General features: G+C 47.5%; 1 protein-coding gene across 4 annotated transcripts in view; it reads right to left on the minus strand.

Annotated features, from left to right (window-relative positions):
* LARGE1 (LARGE xylosyl- and glucuronyltransferase 1) overlaps nt 1-18,471 on the minus strand; it is a gene marked incomplete at its 5' end in the record, with an annotated part of 449,451 nt that overhangs the window by 18,568 nt on the left and 412,412 nt on the right. For all 4 annotated transcript variants that reach the window (XM_079714495.1, XM_079714492.1, XM_079714494.1 and 1 more), the window contains one exon: nt 11,645-11,923. In XM_079714495.1, coding sequence (XP_079570621.1) covers nt 11,645-11,923 — 279 coding nt within the window. The remainder of the gene's footprint in view (nt 1-11,644; nt 11,924-18,471) is intronic.

An 18,471-nucleotide genomic window follows, 5' to 3' on the forward strand; every position in this document is an offset into this window, starting at 1 on the left:
TTGTGTTGGTGCAATGAATGGCTGAGGCTGGTGCTGACAGGTGACAAACTGCTCGGAACCATGGGGCTGAAGGCACTGGGGCTGCTGTCAGGATGCCAGGAGAGAATGAGACATCGGCTCTCTGAGCCTCAGATGTCCACAGCATCAAATGTCAGAGAGCCCATTGTTTAATCAACCCTGTGTTGTAAGGAATCCAAGCGATGCTCATACAAGTTCCCAGGACTCACTCACAGGAAAGTTATATTACAAGGAATGGGAGGAGGGAAAGAACTTTGTGCTGGAGTGTGTGTCTGTTTCTGAAACCCCAGAACAGTATCACGCTTTCTCTTAAGGCTTTGTGTGCAGCCAATTAGAGAACTTTGCTTCCCTGCACCTCCCCTGCCCACCTCTGTTGGCCTTGATGTGTCCCCCTTGATGATGGGGCTACATCTTCTTTGGGACTGGTTCGTCCTGGACTTTTCTTTTTATTTTATATTGGAGTACAATTGTTTTACAATGTTGTGTTAGTTTCAGGTGTACAGCAAAGTGATTCCGTTATACATATACGTGTATCCATTCTTTTTCAGATTCTTTTGCCATATAGGTTATTACAGAATCGTGAGTAGAGTTCCCTGTGCTATACGGTAGGTCCTTGTTGATTATTTATTTTATATATAGTAGTGTGTATATGTTAATTCCAAACTCCTAATTTATCCCTCCCCACTTCCACTTTGGTAACCATAAGTTTGTTTTTGATGTCTGTGAGTCTGTTTCTATTTTGTAAACAAGTTCATTTGTATCATTTTTTAAGATTCCACATATAAGTGATTATCTTATGGTATTTGTCTTTCTCTGGCTTATTTCACTTAGTATGATAATCTCTAGGTCCATGCATGTTGCTGCAAATGGCATTATTTCATTTTTTTACGGCTGAGTAATATTCCATTGTATATATGTGCCACATCTTCTTTATGCATTCATCTGTCCATGGACACTTAGGTTGCTTCCGTGTCTTGGCTATTGTAAATAGTGCTGCTATGAACACTGAGGTGCACTTATCTCTTAAAATTATGGTTATCTCTGGATATATGCCCAGGAGTGGGATTGCTGGATCATATGGTAGTTCTATTTTTAGTCTTTTAAGGAACCTCCGTACTGTTCTCCATAATGGTTGTACCAATTTATATTCCCACCAACGGTGTAGGAGGGTTCCCGTTTCTCCACACCGTCTCCAGCGTTTACTGCTTGTAGACTTTTTGATCTGGCCATTCTGACAGGTGGGAGGTGATACCTCATTGTAGTTTTGATGCAGATTTCTCTAATAATTAGGGACGGTGGGCATCATCCTGGACTTTTTTGCTCACCGAGGATGGCGGTGGTGGCAGTGGTAATAAGACACAGAGTGCCTGCTTATGTACCTATCAGCTCTGCGAGGCTCGAGGTCAAGGACGAGCCTTGTTCATGGTTATGTTTCTAGCTCTGGCACTGTGTCAGGCACACAGCAGGCATGCAATAAATACGTAGGGAATGAAGGAATCAGTTTGCAGTCGTCTTATGTGAGAGAGAGGGTGGTACTGTGAAGAGGGCCCTTTGGAAGCGACAGAGCTGCGTGGCAACTGTACTTCTGCCACTTAAATACATACGACTTTTGATCGTTTATCTTTTGCATTTAAAAAATGATAACGTTTGTGATTTAAAAAGATAACATTTGGGAACTTCCCTGGTGGTCCGGTGGTTAAGACTCTGCACTTCCACTGCAAGGGGCGTGGGTTCGATCCCTGGTTAGGGAACTAAGAGCCCGCATGCCAGTGCAGCATGGCCAAAACAAAACAAACAAACAAAAAACCCAAAAAACATATGTCAAGCACCTAGCACAACACCAGGTGCATGGAGGGTGTTTGTAAACGTCTCTCTCCCTTCCTCAGCCTGCACAGGCTGCCTGTACCCTCGGATCCTCCCACGAGGCTCACGAGGTGTAGACGGGCACGGTTGGGGTGATCCCTATTTGAAGAGAAGGCTGAGATTCCCCCGTACCTTTCTGATTTCAGCTTATTCCTGGAACTATGTGGGCGCGGTGCAAACAGAACCAGGGAGCAAGCTGGCAGATGGTGAGAAGCAGCAGGGCTACCGTGGCCACAGATACCAGCAACCGGTGAGAAGCACAGATAGGTGCATGTGCACGTGTACATGTGTGTCTGTGGCTCTGAGAAGCCCCCTGGTCCCCAGCTGCCCCCCCCACCCCTTACATTGCCTACCTTCAAGAGTACCAGATAGGATCATGGCTTCCAACCAGAGCAATGGGAAATCATCTGAATAATACTTTTCAGGACTTAGCAACCTACCTCTGGGCAGAGAGGGTGGAGTTTAAGCTGTGCTTATCATCTGCTCAGATAACTGTGGAGGCAGACCTGGGCACAGCCTGTCCCAGGCCTTGCTTGCACAGGAGGCCAGGTAATGGGGTTTGCTCAGATTCTATTATAGTTGCCTAGGAAATGAGTTCCCAGCAGACAGGCTTCCAGGAGGTGTGTGGGGACAACAGCAAGGACTTGCAAATGAGGGAGATAAAGCTGCCTAGAGGGAGTGGCACCCTAAGACAGACACAACACGGATAGGGGCAGAGTCATCTTGAGAGCTGGGGGGCCCCCAGGGCCAGCAAAATTGGGTGGTTCCTGAATTGATGGCATTAACACATCCAGAGGGAGAAGCTGTCAGGCAGGGAGGGGCAGGAAGGAAAGAGAAGCTAAGAATGAGCTTTTGGGGCATGTTAATGAAAGAAAAAGCTGTCGTGGACTGCGCCCGGCTCTGTGCCAGGGACTCTACAGTTAGCATCTCATGTCCTCCCCAACATCCTTATTCACTCCTATCTAGTTACCCCACTGCCCCGTCTGCCGTTAGCAATCACGGCTGAACATCCAGCGGTGCTTTCTATGTGCTGCCCCGGGTTAACTGGAGGGGCCATCAAGAGTTTTGCAGTTCAGAGGGCAGCTCTGGGGCAGCCTGCCCAGATTCAGGCCCTGCCTGGACACTCACCTGCTCGTACTCTCCAGCAAGTTACATCTTTGTGCCACTGTTTTATCCTCTCTGAGATGGGGATATATTAGGACTTGGGCTGTGGGGTTTTGTACAAATTAAATGGATTATCTCATGTAGAGCTTAAGACAGTTCCTCAATGCATAGAATGCACTTGATAACTACAACCTGTGAGGATGATCAGGGCCGTCATGGTGATGGTAGAGATCAGCCCATCAGGCATTTGGATCAATAAACAGGTTAAGCACAACAGCAAACAAATGGCTGGAGAGGGTGTGGAGAAAAGGGACCCCCCCCCACCTTGTTGGTGGGAATGTAAATTGGTGCAGCCACTATAGAGAACAGTATGGAGGTTCCTCAAAAAACTAAAAATAGAACTACCATATGATCCAGCAATCCCAATCCTGGGCCTATACCCAGAGAAAACCATAATTCAAAAAGAGCCATGTACCACAATGCTCATTGCAGCACTATTTACAATAGCCAGGACATGGAAGCAACCTAAGTGTCCATCGACAGATGAATGGATAAAGAAGATGTGGCACATATATACAATGGAATACTACTCAGCCATAAAAAAGAATGAAATAATGCCATTTGCAGCAACATGCATGGACTTAGAGGTTATCATACTAAGTGAAATAAGCCAGAGAAAGACAATTACCATATGATATCCCTTATATGTGGAATCTAAAATATGCCACAAATGAACTTATGTACAAAACAGAAACTCACAGACATAGAGAGCAGACCTGTGGTTGCCAAGGGGAATGTGGAGGGAGGGAGTGGGAGTTTGGGGTTAGCAGGTGCAAATTATTATATACAGGATGGATAAACAACAGGGTCCTACTGTATAGCACAGGGAACTATATTCAATATCCTGTGATAAACCAACATGGAAAAAAATATAAAAATGTAAATATATATGTATAATTGAATCACTTTGCTGTGAGAAATTAACACAACATTGTAAATCAACTATACTTCAATAAAACAAACAAACAAATATTATAAAGACAGTAAGCACAGAACGCCTTTGGATAAGCCAGGATAAGCAAGATGTCTGCTTAGTGATGCTGTGCCTGTGGGCATGTTATTTCACCCAGGCATCCTCATCTTTTAAATGAACTGTGATGAGGTTAAATGACAAAATACATGCGAAAGTGCCGGCAACAGTGCTTGGCCTGTAATACGTGCTCAATAAATGTTAAATGTTACAGTAGAAACAAAATGATGAATGTACGCAAGGGAATGCCACCTGGTAATGTCCCTCATCGAGCAGCCAGTCAGCCTCGCGCCACCTGTCCCTGGCCTTGTTCACATTTCTGTCCTTCATTCACCAGTGTTTACAAAGCCGCCATCATGTGCCAGGGGACACGTGATGGGGGAGGGCGGTTAGATGTCATCCTGCAGAGCACACAGTAAAACTGGAATCTGTCACTACTGTGCACTCTCAGGATATAGTCTCAACCAATGTGGCACATTTGTCCCCTCGAAAGCAAGGCAACATTTTTGCAAAGCAAAGCACAGAGGTTTAAAGCTTCAAGCACTGAACAAAGATGAGGATTCTGCTGGGTTAGAGAAAGAGGCGAGAAACCTGCCCCAGTCTCATGGATGTGGGACATCCCAGCTGACAGCTGTCTAGGCCTCTACCATTCTGGAACATTCCTTGAACATGCCAAGATATTTCATGCCTTTATACCTATTAGTCCTTAAAGCTTGAACTGAACTATCACCTATTTTCGAGGCCTTCCCAGCCCACCCACACTGGGTCGTCATCTTGTGAGTCTGAGCTCCCGTATCTTTTATCTCTGTACCTGTATTGATAATGACAAGAGCAGCAGCAGTGCATGCGGCTGGAGTGCCCCCTAGAATGTGACCCCACGAGGGCAGGAACCCAGCCTGTGCTGTGCACCGTGAAAGCCCTAGTGCCTAGAACAGAGCCTGGTCATGGCAGATGCACAGTGTGTATCTGTGGAATGTAGAACATGACAGGCATGTGCTAGGTGCTTTCCAAGTACTATTCCATTTAACCTTCCCAGAACCTTAAGAGGGAAGAAAGAATATGATCCTCACTTCACAGGTGGAAAGTTTGAGGGTTAAGTACCTTTCCCAAGGTCCAGTAAACGCTGAGTAAGGAGTGCTCAGTGTTGAGATGCAGGTCGAGCGAATCCAGAGACAGCACTGTCACAATGCAGCACACTGTCTGGCACATAGTAGGTGCTCACTCAATAGTTTTTGGAGTGAATGAGCATGAGTATATAGTTTCTCATTTCATTAAAAAAAAAAAAAAAAGAGATGGTTACACGAAGTTACCAGGCTGTACTGAAGGCGGCAGTTCGCAACAGTGGGGGTTATGGGCAGGGGCCTGGCAAAGACGTTCAGTTCTGAGCCCTGAGAATGGGCCAAAGCACAGAAAATTAACTTCTGTTGAACACCTACTAGACCCCCCGCAAGAAGCTATTACTAGCCCCTTTACTAACTGAGGAAGCAGAGGACTGGGGAGACGAAATAAGCAACCCCGAGTCACATCCTTGATAAGCACGGTAGAACCTGCAGGCAAAGGCAGGTCTGCGTGGCTTCTGCCACGCCTGCTGAATTTCACTTGACATTTCTGAAATCAGGAGTGAAAGCTGCACATCTCCACCCTCATTTTTTAGAAGACCCAGGTGAAGGGGTGGGAGTGATATTTTAGTGAAACTCTGCAGCTATGCCTATGCATGTAACCGATTTCATTATTTTCCAGTGGATGTGTTTGTTTTTGCTATGATAATAGCTGGTTGCTAAGCAACTGCTCAGGGAGCTATGATGCTGAACTTTTTTTGGTAACCAAGTAGGCTCCCCAAAGGGGGTGATATGGGTAAGTGTTTGGGGGTCTAATCAAAGGGCTGCCAATCAGCCTGCTCTGCTATCCTGAGCTTTGAGAGGGATCTAGCCCCTTCCGTTAATGAGCAGGCTATTGTAGAGGGGTGGCCACCTTCCTCTTCTGACACTAAGATTTAACCTCTCTGGGGCCTCAGTTTGGTCACCTGTAATAACACTTACCTCACACAGAAGAACTTTTTCCTTAAGCTAATGGCAAGTCAATATGGTTATCTTCACATGAAAAGGATAGTGCACGCTTACTTGGGACTTCTGATAGAATCGTATTCCTTACCAGTTCTCAAAATTCTAGTTCCTAGAAATGATCAAGGTCAGAGGTCATACCAACAAGGGATTAATCTCCAAAATTTACAAACAGCTCATGCAGCTCTATATCAAAAAAACAAACAACCCAATCAAAAAATGGGCAGAAGATCTAAATAGACATTTCTCCAAAGAAGACACACAGATGGCCAAGAAGCACATGAACAGCTGCTCAACATCACCAATTATTAGAGAAATGCAAGTCAAAACTACAATGAGTTAGCACCTCATAACGGTCAGAATGGCCATCATCACAAAGTCTACAAACAATAAATGCTGGAGACAGTGTGGAGAAACGGGAACCCTTTTGCACTGTTGGTGGGAATGTAAACTGATACAGCCACTATGGAGAACAGGATGGATTTTTAAAAAACTAAAAATAGAACTACGATATGATCTGGCAGTCCCACTCCTGGGCAGGGCATATATCTGGAGAAAACCATAGTCCGAAAGGATACATGCACCTCAATTTTCACTGCAGCACTATTTACAATAGCCAAGACATGGAAGCAACCTAAATGTCCATCGACAGAGGAATGGATAAAGATGTGGTACATATACACAATGGAATATTACTCAGTCATAAAAAAGAATGAAATAATGCCATTTGCAGCAACATGCATGGACCTAGAGATGATCATACTAAGTGAAGTAAGCCAGAGAAAGACAAATACCATATGTTATCACTTATATGTGGAATCTAATGAAAAAAAGAGATACAAATGAACTTATTTACAAAAGAGAAGCAGACTTACAGACATCAAAAACAAACTTATGGTTACCAAAGGGGAAAGGTGCGGTGGTGGGGGGAGGATAAATCAGGAGCTTGGGATGAACACACACACACACTACTATATCACAAGATAGGTGACCAACAGGGACCTACTGTATAGCACTGGCAACTCTACCCAATATTCTGTGATAACCTATATGAGAAAGGAATCTAAAAAAGAATGGATATATGTATATGTATAACTGAATCACTTTGCTGTACACCAGAAAGTAACACAACATTATAAATCAACTATACTCCAATATAAAAAAAGGTCAGAGGTCACAAACTGGTGGTCTGTGGGGATGAAAAGTTTCTATTCATCCTGAAGACATGTTTGGTCTGACTCAACAGTGTTTAAATTTTTTAAAAAATCAGTTGTCAACACTAAAAATTTAAACATGAAAATCCAGATTTCTAGCTCCTCTTGAAAAATATAAAGACCTTCGCCTTGCCCTCTGCCCTCTCCAGAGCAATAATTCCACATCAGAATGCACAGGTGGCAGCTGCCTGAGATGGGGGCTCCAGTCTCCCTAGTGAATTGTACTCAGCATCCTTGGTTCCTTTAGGCCAAGGTCCTGGCCCCAGCAGGCATGTGTGTTTGTGACTCCTGATATAAGTCCATTTATTCATTTCACAATGAGGAAACAGGTCGAAAAAAACAGAATTGTTGGAAGTCACACAGTTTTTTACCGCACAGAGTGCGAGCTGGAACCAGGGTCGCAGCAGGTGCCTGTCCACCGTGACACTCAGAGTCAATGCCATGATATCCTGCTTAGTCCAGGAAGGACGTGGGCACAGCAGACCAAGAGGGGCCAGCACGAGACACAGGACATGAGCAGGCAGGACTTCTAGGTACAGGCTTTTGAAAAGGAAGTCTCAGGTGACAACATTTGAAAGAGGTTCCCTGTCTTGCTCCCAAAGCCCAGCCACCTTTGCAGACAGTTACTGATTTCAGCTGCAGAATCTCTCTGGTCCATCTACCTGTCTCTGCTGCTACTTCTGATCCCATCGCTAGGCCTCCAACATCTCTCACCAGAATGAACACAAGAGTCCCCTAACTTATCTCCTCTGGCCCTACTGACTGTGATCCTTCCCTGATGCAACAAGAGTGATCTTCCTTAAATGCACATCTAATCATGCCATTCTCTCAGTGATCTTCCATTACCCCACCACCCCGCCTCATAAAGCCCAAACTCCTTAGCATATTATTATGAGAAGTCCTGAGGGACCCACCCTGGCTTACATTTCTGGCCACATCATCTCTTGCTGTTCTCCCCATCAGGGCTCTGGCCACCTGCCTCTCCAGAATGGATCTCTCTCTCTACCTGGAACATCGTCCCCACTCCTGGCAAACTCCAGCTCAGCCTCAGGCCTCCATTTAGATCTAACCTCTCCAGGACATCTTTTCCTATACTGCCTCCCCCCAGATGAGGCTGATAACCCTGGGAGAGGACACACCCATCACAGTACCTAAGGAGTCTGCGTCTTTGCTCAACTGTCATTCCTGTTGGTCTAAACCTCTGGAATTCACAGAGCCTATCTGTGTGGTTCACAGATATGGGGGCCCCTAAGGTGCCTCGTAAATGGTTACTCACTAAATGAATGGATACTATGGATGGAGAAGAAAGAATCCGGAAAGTCCCACTATCTTTTCACTCTAGACGGAAGTCGCTTTGCTTCTCTGGTCTGTTTTCACATGTGCAGTAAAAGAGCACTGGACAAGATCACTTATTCTCAACTCAGGGTCTCTGGACTCCTATAGGGCCTGTGAAGAAAGGAATGGGGTTTCAGGAGCAATCTGCAATATTTCAAAATGCCTGAGGGGAACCACACACCTTCTTGTGAGGAGGTGGCTAAAGGCCAACTCAACTTCAGGTGACTGTGTAGTAAGGAAATGCTAATTAATGGGCAATACCAGTTATCTCACATTGGGTAAGGTCATGATTAGCAGTTATTGACATCTTTGATCAATAAAACATAGGAAGATGACATAAAACGCAGTCTGTTCATGTGTAATGTTTTTCAAATTACGAGGCCCACGAGGCAAAATTATATAGTCTTTGGATGGGGGAGCAGAGACCACAGACTTTTAAGATGGGGCCAGTTCACCTTCAAATAACTGGAAGGAAGTCTCTGAGGGTGCTCCCGCAGAAGAGACCCAGAAGGTGGGCTGTGGTCCAATAGCGAAGCCTCTCTCTTGCTGGGGGAGGGCAGCCCTCACCCCTACCGTCTGTTCCCTTGGAAGCCCCGCCCGACACACCCAGAGCCCATCATCATGCTGCAAGCTGCAGAGGTTTCACAATTCACAGCAATCAGGGGCTGAAAGTGCTGTCTGGCCACACGGGGGCGCCCTCACTCCACGCACTGGGATCCCAAGGCCCAGCTGGAGCTGGAAGACAGCTCCATTGCTGGCGTCCCTGCAGGGTCAGGAGTTAGGGTTCATAGAGCTCCCTACCACAGCCAACGCTTTTTGGGAAGACACCTCTCATCCTCCCTGACTGAGGGTTATGTTGACTCGGGGTCGCTCACCTGTTGTTGTTTTTTAAAACATCTATATTGGAGTATAATTGCTTTACAATGGTGTGTTAGTTTCTGCTTTATAACAAAGTGAATCAGCTGTACGTATACATATATATCCATATCCCCTCCCTCTTGCGTCTCCCTCCCACCCTCCCTATCCCACCCCTCTAGGTGGTCACAAAGCACCGAGCTGATCTCCCTGTGCTATGCAGCTGCTTCCCACTAGCTATCTATTTTACATTTGGTAGTGTATATATGTCCATGTCACTCTCTCACTTCGTCCCAGCTTACCCTTCCCCCCTCCCCGTGTCCTCAAGTCCATTTTCTACGTCTGCGTCTTCATTCCTGTCCTGCCCCTAGGTTCATCAGAACCTTTTTTTTTTTTTTAGATTCCATACATATGCGTTAGCATACGGTATTTGTTTTTCACTTTCTGACTTACTTTGTATTAGACTCTAGGTCCATCCACCTCACTACAAATAACTCAATTTTGTTTCTTTTTATGGCTAATATTCCATTGTATATATATGCCACATCTTCTTTATCCATTCATCTGTCGATGGACACTTAGTTTGCTTCCATGTCCTGGCTATTGTAAACAGAGCTGCAATGAACATTGTGGTGCATGACTCTTTGCATTACGGTTTTCTCATCACCTGTTGTTCTTAATAAAGACAGTCTGGAAGGGACTCCACCTGCTCAGAGGGGAGAGACTGATGCTATGGCATCCCAAGATAACCCTGGAAGGAAACCTGACTCAGAAAGTGGACAGAGAACAGTCTGCCTTCCCTTGATCTAGAGAGCAGGGCAGGGAGGGAGCTCGTATCACATCCATGCTCTGGCTTTAGTACCAAAGGTTTAAAGACTCTTGTGGGAGCTCTTTTGAGAGTGAGACAGACAGAGACAGGCACACGCACACACACACACGCACACACACACACACACACACACACACACACACACACAGGGAGGGAAGTGGGGGAGGGCAAGAGACCAGGAGAGAGAGAATTCAGACCCTGCTCTGTTTGGGACAGTCATAAACCCCAGAGCAGCCAGACAAGTATGAAGCAGGGCAGGCTGCAGACCTGGGGTCTGACAGATCCTGGTTCAAATCCTGGAGCAGCCTAGGTGCACCTGAGCAGGTTACTTTGCTCCTCTGAGCCTCACCGTTCACCACAATAAAAAGGAGGGGGTAACCATGCCTGCCTTTTGGGCTTGATGTGTGGCTCCAGCGGGACAATTAATATATGCAAACCACGCCTCATGGTACCTGGATCAGGAAGGTACTCACTTGGCAGCAGAGATAACTCATGTTGACAAACAACAGTGATAAAGGATTAAAACAAATTTTGACTATTTACATCTTGTGACTTTAGTTTGCTCACGTGGGGACTTTTGGGCCAGGTGAATTCTATAGTCCCTTCCAGTTCAGATGGTTTGTTATTCCATAATAAACGCAACAAGCTGAGAGCTCTCCCCAGCTGCTGGACGCCTGCCCGCCCCCCGACCCCGCCCCCCATGGGGAGAGCTGGATGGAGTCACAGAGAGTCTGGCCGGCTGACCCCAACTCCCACTCTAGTGTGAGCTCCCCATCTCGCTCCCAGTCTCCTGCTGGGAACATGAAGAATGATAATAGTACCCGTGGCAGGGACTCCGCAAGGGGAGGAAGTGAAATCCCACTTGTCATGCATTCAGAACAGTGCCTGACACTCAGCGAGCACTTCAATAAATGTTAGCCATCACCACCACTTTGATTTGTTTTCCAGAAAAGGCAGTGATCTTTCTAGAATGGTTAGATGAAGGCTGTCTGATCCAAAATTGGAAGAGGAATGATATGTTTTCATAAAAGCTATAGGAAGAGCATTAGACTGGGAGACAGGAGATGCTTCCTGGACCAGGCTCTGCCATAAACATTTCATGAGGCCAACTGGGGTTCTAGTCTGATCATCGTAAAAATGCAGACACCTGATAGCCTAACTGCCCCTCCAAACCCGGCAGTCAGGGGCCATTTATCTATGGGTGGACTTGGGCAGGTGCTCTCCCCTTCTGGGTCTTGGCTGACCCACTGACAGAGGGAACACTGGACTAGATGACGATCCTAAGGGGGGGTTTCGGCCCCGGCACTGCCCGCGCCTGAGCCCCATGGGTCCTCACCTGAGGTACTCATAGAGTCCGTACATGGGCAGGAAGTCGATGTCGGACAGGAACATGTAGGGCGTGCCCACGTGCTTCATGGCCACGTTGCGCAGCAGGTTCACAGGGTAGAACTGGCCCTCCTTGTACACGATGTGGTAGGCCACGTTGTGGCGGCCCATGAGCACCTCAGAGCCCTGTGCGTAGCGGAGGAACTGCTGGGCCTCAGCGTCCGACAGGTAGAGGGCCAGGCTGATGGGCCCCTCCCAGTGCTTGCAGATGGCCTCGAGCATCTGGAGCCTGCAAGAGACGGGAAACCTGACCCATCCGCGCATGTGCGGGCCTCATCTGCATATACAGGTGTCATCTGTGTATCCGCGCATCGTCCCGTCCGTTAGCCTGGGGCTGGGGAACTCCATCTCCATCCACAGTTGGTCAGTCAGCTCCAAATCCAAACCCCTGCTCTAAATGTTAATCACTGTGTGATGGAGGCCAATAACCAAACCTCAGTTCCTTTATCTATAAAATGGGCACAAAAACACTCACCTTTTTGTGTCTAGTTTTTGAATGCTTCCAACCAGAGGGGTGATATGGAGAGAGTCACATCCCACTATACTAAGCTTTTTCTTTTCAGACTCCTCTTTTCAACAGTGGGTGGGAAAAAATACAGTAAATGATGTAAAGATCCCTTTCCAGCTTAAAACTCCTATACCTTTCCTTCTCCCTCAGCAAAGGTGTACAGCAGCCCTACCACTCTCCTGAAGCAGGGACCAGCCATAGGAGATTTAGCCAAACTGAGGCCATGAGTTACAAGGAGCATTAAAACAAGCAGTAAAAACAAGAGTAATAATAACCACAATTACTGACTCATTACTATGCACCAGACACTTCTCCAGAATTTTCCCCCAAACCCTGTGCCCCATCTGTCATTTCCCCCATTTTCCTGATGAAGGAATTGAGGTTCTCGATGTCCAGTCAGCTTTGGTTCTTGGACTTGCACCAAATGTGTGTGGCTAGGTTTCTGGATAGGACTTTGAAGACAGTGAGAAGAAAACACTCTTGGGTGTCTGGCAAAGGCAAGGAAAAAAAAACATGCGAATGTTGGGGACAAAAGTGAGCCTGGGGTGACGGTGTCTTCATTTTTTCAGAGCGCTTATTGCTCCAGGGCGCCAGGCAATTTTGCAAGGCTACCCGAAAGGCGCTGAGCCAGGGAGACAGAGGGTGGGGTGGGAACAGAGCCCAGAGAAAAAAACGAAAGATGATCCCAACCAAGAGGGTTCTGCAAAAATGTTTGAAGAGAAATCTATAAAAATGTTCCCTCCCCCAACCCCCCAGAAGCATTAGAAGTGCCTGGTACATAAAATCTATGGTTAAGAAACAGCAAAAGCCTATTTCAGTTTTTCCCTACCCAGCAAGAGGTACATAATCAGCAGTCTCCTGGTCAGAATGCCCACTTTATTCGGACAATTACCAGGAAATAGATTCCATGCATTTCCACGCTTCTAAACAAAAGAAAATGGGCACACCTATCTTGTGTCAATGGCTTTCCTGATGGACTTTCAGTTTCCTCTCAGTAATTCTGTGAATTTGCTTCCTCTTTCACTAAGGAGGATTAAGATATTCATCAGGGTAAAATGCCCTCCATTTCTCATACTTTATAGCACTTGTTAATCAAATTGACCCCAGCCAGTTTTGAAAGAGGCACTACATTCTCCACGATGCTTGATTCCACTGAAATTTGTGTTCGGCCTCTGCTACAAGGGCCCTGGTTCCTGCTGGGCTCTTGAGAATCTGGGATTTTGAATGATCCCACCTGCACCTCAGTTGCATTGTCTGCAAAATGGGAGGACTCTGCACTTGGATGGGAGAGATGTTTGTACCAATCCTTTAAGATTTGGGGAGTACAGGATAAGAATAATTTCTACTATGTGGACGTCAGAGCTGCTAAAGGGAGTGGATGCAGGAGGCATGTCTGACCGAGTGTGAAGAGAGACCAGCTTCTGCTGTGGATTCTCCCACTGACCTGGTTTTGGACTCTGTGTCTGAGTTTTCCGAGCAGGGGGCAAGCCCTGCCTGGTCCAGCCCCATCTTCCCACCTCTGCGAAAAGTTTAGAGTGAGAACAGAGACACAAAATACTTAGGGTTCTCAGGAGAAAGGGGCTGCTGATGTGACAAACATCATATCCATGCAGACTCTACAGGAAATGGTGCCAGATGTTCCAAAGAAACTCACTGAGTGAAAACGAATCATGGCACAATCACTTCTGTCTCTCTGCCACTAGCTCCACTCTCTCTTTTCCCTTAAAACCAAGCTCTCTGCCAGGACCCGAACAACAGTCAAACAGACAAACTGAGCGAGCTTCATCATAATGATGATGATGCATAAAATGTGATCACGATACAATAAGTCTCTACCATTTATCTGTTGCTCACAGCGTGCCAACACATTTTTGCTTTGTCCAAAATGTAAATGTAAATTTGTAACATTTACAGTAATGCTCTAAACATAGTGGAGATTCTCATCACTGTTTTACAGGTGAGGAAGCTCCAGGAGGTGAAATGACTTCTGTCAAGTCACATAGCTACAAAGTGGAGGGGCTGAATTCGCACCCAGGTCTGATCCCAGTGCCAGGTATCCAGACCACTACTCAACATGAACTGGTTTTTGGCTGATAAAGATGTCCCCAAATATCTTCTCATCACCTGTTTCCCCAAACAGAAATGTGTTCTAACCTTGGTGTCAGCTTCCCTCTATTCCTTCCTCCTTCTCCTTGGTCTCTCTTGGAGTCCAAGATCCCCCAGTCTCTCCATCCTTCTCCTGGTTGTTTCTCCCCACACCTGTTCCCTAAGGTCTGTCCCTGTGCAGTTCCTGTTGAGTTTTGTGCCGAGTCTTTCTTTGGTGTCTTACGTAGGAAGACAAAGGATCTGGCACAGCAAGGACCTGGGCCAACAGAGAGTGTTTCAAGAGACAAAGATTAATTCAAAAAAATGGGTAATTTCTACCCGTTTGGAAAGAATCTTTGAGATTTGTAGTCTGATTATAACACTGTTATGATGAAAGGCCTCAGCCTCAGAGAAGAGCATGACGTGCTGAAGAGCACACCGTGTACGACAGGAAGGGCTGACACGGGGACCCCCGTCCTGATGCTCTGTCCCATGCTCTCTCCCCTCCCCCATAGAGCCCATCATCGTTTCATGCTGGGAAGAGGAGGGCAAAGGCTCAGGAATGGCCAGAGATATGTCTGGAAGACCTAGAAAGAAGCAGAGCTTCCCCCAGGGAGTCCTACTGAGACAGGAAGCCCCAGACAGTCTGTGTAGGTGAAAGGGAGCAGGCAGGGAGATGGCGGATTCGAAACCTAAAAGACTGGGGTTGGAAGGAATTCTAGAATGTCGGTTGGCCAAGCAGCCCGGGCAGGTGGCCACTCAGCCTCTGCTGGAATGGGGAACCCACTCCCTTCAAGGCAGACGACTCCAATGTGGTACACAGAGCAAGGCAGGCTGCGGGGTACAGAGGAAAACCGTGGGTTCTGCGCTCAGGCAGAACTGGGTTTGAACTCTGACCTGTGTCAGTATCTCTGGGCAAGTGACAATAGTTCTTCGAGCTTTCATTTCCACATATGCATAGAGGGGATACTAATACCTTTGTCGATGACAAAATGGCTACAAATTCCTCTCCCTCTATCTATCTACACCTTTTGGTAATACCCTCCACCACACTGATTCTGAGCTGGCCATGGGACATGCTTTGGTCCATGGGGCATTAGCCACATGACACAAGCAGGGGCGCTGAAAAGTGCTTGCTTGGTGGGGCTTGCCCGGAGCTGCTCTTGGAACCTTGCGAGCGCCGCTGTGTGAACAGCCTGCTTACTTATGACGCTCAAGTGTCTGTCATAGAGCTGGACGTGCAGCAGGCACTCGTACATGACAGCTGTGATTTCCTCCTCACGTTCCACTCCTCCCTTTGAAACACCTGGTCCTCCAACAAATATCCAGTGAGTATCTGCAATGTGCAGGTATTGTCCTGGGCCCCAGAATGAACGAGAAAGACAAGGTTCCTGCACTTCTGGAGAGAAGAAATAAACACACCAAGATACGTTCAGAGTGAACTGAGTGCCAGAGGGGCAACAGAACAGGAAACAGGATAAAGAGTGATGGTGACGGCAGGCCTGCAGGAGAGGTCAACGTGAGCCCCGGATAATGAGAAGGAGTGGCCTTGAGAAAGCCTGGGTGGAAAGCTTTCCAAGAAGAGGGAAGAGCCCTTGGGATACAGAGTTTAGCATGTTCAAGTAAGAAGAAACAGGACCAGTGTGGGTGGCACACAGGCAAGTGAGGGTCAGAAGGAGAGGAGGTTTGGGGGCTGGGCAGGTGCCGGGTCATATGGGGCCTTCAAGGTCACAGTGGACGGCTCTAATACTATTCTAAAGGCAATGAGAAAGCATGATGTGACCAGATTAAGATTGCCCTGGCTGTTAACCTGGGGAAAGGAGTACCTTTCACTCTCTAGAACGATGCTCTCCAAGCTTCAGCTGGCTCAGGATCACCTGGGAGGCTTACTACAACACAGATCCCTGGGACCCACTGTAGAGATTCCCGTTCGGCAGGCCTGGGATGGGGTCCGTGCATCTGTGTTCTAACAAGCTCCCAGAAGATGCTGTGTTGCCAGCGGAGGGGTGGGACCTACAGGATGGGACCCCATTAGCTCAGCTCATGTTCTCTTTCTCCTGCTTGCAGAAAACAGAGAGAAGGCCCATCAGCCACACGATTCCCTGGAGCTGTAGCTGGTACTTCAAGGACTTCACTCAAGGAGCAGGAAACAGAGCAAGCATCTCCCGGCCAGGTGGCAGGGATGCTGCGATCAGGATCCCTCCTAGCCGGCCTGCTTTGTCCTTTCAACCATTCTCGTCCGCTGCTGGGATGGGAGGGAAGCTTCCTGAGCGAGTGCCTGGGCGAGAAGCAGCCCTCCCAGCTCCACAGCTGCAGCAGGGAACGTTCATTCTTTCTGAACGGAATTCTAGAGGGAGCTGGGCACGGGAGCCTGCATGCTGGCTCCCCTAATTCGTTGTGGCACTCACGTAGGGCCTACTTCTGACTCAAAGGTTTACAAACAGACCTGGAATGTTTCTTCAATTAAAAATCAATCCAACAGGCACCAGTCAGCCTGCTGCATCATAATTGGATATGTGGGATGGCGGCGTGGAAGGAGGAATTTCTGCCGTCTTCATCCACCTGTGTGACTGCTTTATAATTTTTGATTATGTCCCGCTAAGTGTCTCTTGCTGGGGTGTGGAATTCCTTGGGTTCTCTGAGGTATTGTCTGGATGGCACCACTTGTCACAGCGTGTCAAGGGGATCACACGCCTGCCATGCTGGTGTATGTGTGTGCTCTGAAGGGAAGGCGTCTGAGGTTAGCGTTTGCAGCAGATGTGAGAGGTGCTGGGGCTTTCTTTTAAGCTGGCTGGGAAGGGAGGTCCTGCCGGGTTTCCTGCAGCCCAGGCTGGATGCTTCGGGCTGGCCACAGAAAGAGGGGCTCTGTCCTGTCTGTATTCTTTGGTTAATAACAAATGTATACATAAGGCTGGATTTGAGTTGTTAATAATTAAAAATGTTTGTCTTCTAATTGTTTGTAAATTCCGGGTAGCAAAGGCCATAGCCAGCATAGAGGTGAAAAACATTAAGGAAAGTGTGCTAATATTCGTGGCCCACTTGCTAATCACTGGGCACTTTCCAGCGTCTTACTTTATAAAACCCAGACAGCAATCTGTGAACTTGACGATATTATTGCCACTTCATAGGTAAGTAGAGTAAGGCTCAAATAGCCTGAATAACTTGCCCAAATTCACACGGTTAGGAAGTGGTGCAACTCGACTTTGAACCCAAGTCTTCCTCTCTTTTTCTCCCCCTACATCACTTTCTCTCTCCTAAATACCTACCATGTGCAGATGCTGTGGTCAGAGAATACAGACCTAGCAAGTACTGACTGAATGTAAATATGTCCCAGGGCTTTCCCAGAGAGTCTCACATTTTCACCTGAGTTTGCAGGTAACCACTGGCTACTGATCTTGATGAAGAATATCTTGGTGACAAGCTGAATGTACGAAGAGCAGTCATGAACGTGACCAAGGAAAACCAGGGTGCTCTGATGGGAACCTGGGATCACCTGGAACTCACTCACCTGGCCAGATCGTAGTATCTGGGCTTCAGGTGCCTCGTCTGAGGGGACTGAGATACATTTATGCTGCCTGGAGAACAGAAGACCAATCTAGACCATCATGCAGCACGAATATTAAGGATTAGGTTTTGTTTTCATTTTAAATGGCACAGAGGAGAAGGAAAAATAAATGTAAAGAGCAGCTGTTACGGTGGGTGACTTGCTGTTGTGCTTGGCGGGGAAGGGTGTGCACACCCAGGCTGATAAGGAAGGGGAGGGGTGACTTGGGACACTGGTCTAGGCCAGTCCCTCATGGAGCCTCACTGGGAGCCTGGCAGGTTTGAGCTGGCAGGGCTGCCCACCTCACCCGGTTTCCCCAAGCCCTGCCTACCTGGCCGAGATCTTTTGCTCTTCTCACCCTCACCCTGAGCACAAGCACCTGAGCTCTAACCGTGTGTGCCCCAGAGGGCCTGGCATCCTCTCCATCCTGTGGATATGCTGCACGCTCTACCTGGGGGCTGGCAGGGGGCTCCTTTTCTCCCTACGAGCCTTCCACTGTCAGTCCACTCAGCCTCCCTGGGGGACATATGCCCTCTCTTCCTTTCTCTGCCCCGGCCAGGATGGGGGCTCCTCCTGGAGCATCTCTCTGTTGTCAGAACCTGTTCCCTGCCTGTGCCAGCCAGAATTCTAAGCTGGCCCC

Source organism: Hyperoodon ampullatus (assembly GCF_949752795.1).
Source record: "Hyperoodon ampullatus genome assembly, chromosome: 11".
NCBI lineage: Eukaryota > Metazoa > Chordata > Mammalia > Artiodactyla > Ziphiidae > Hyperoodon > Hyperoodon ampullatus.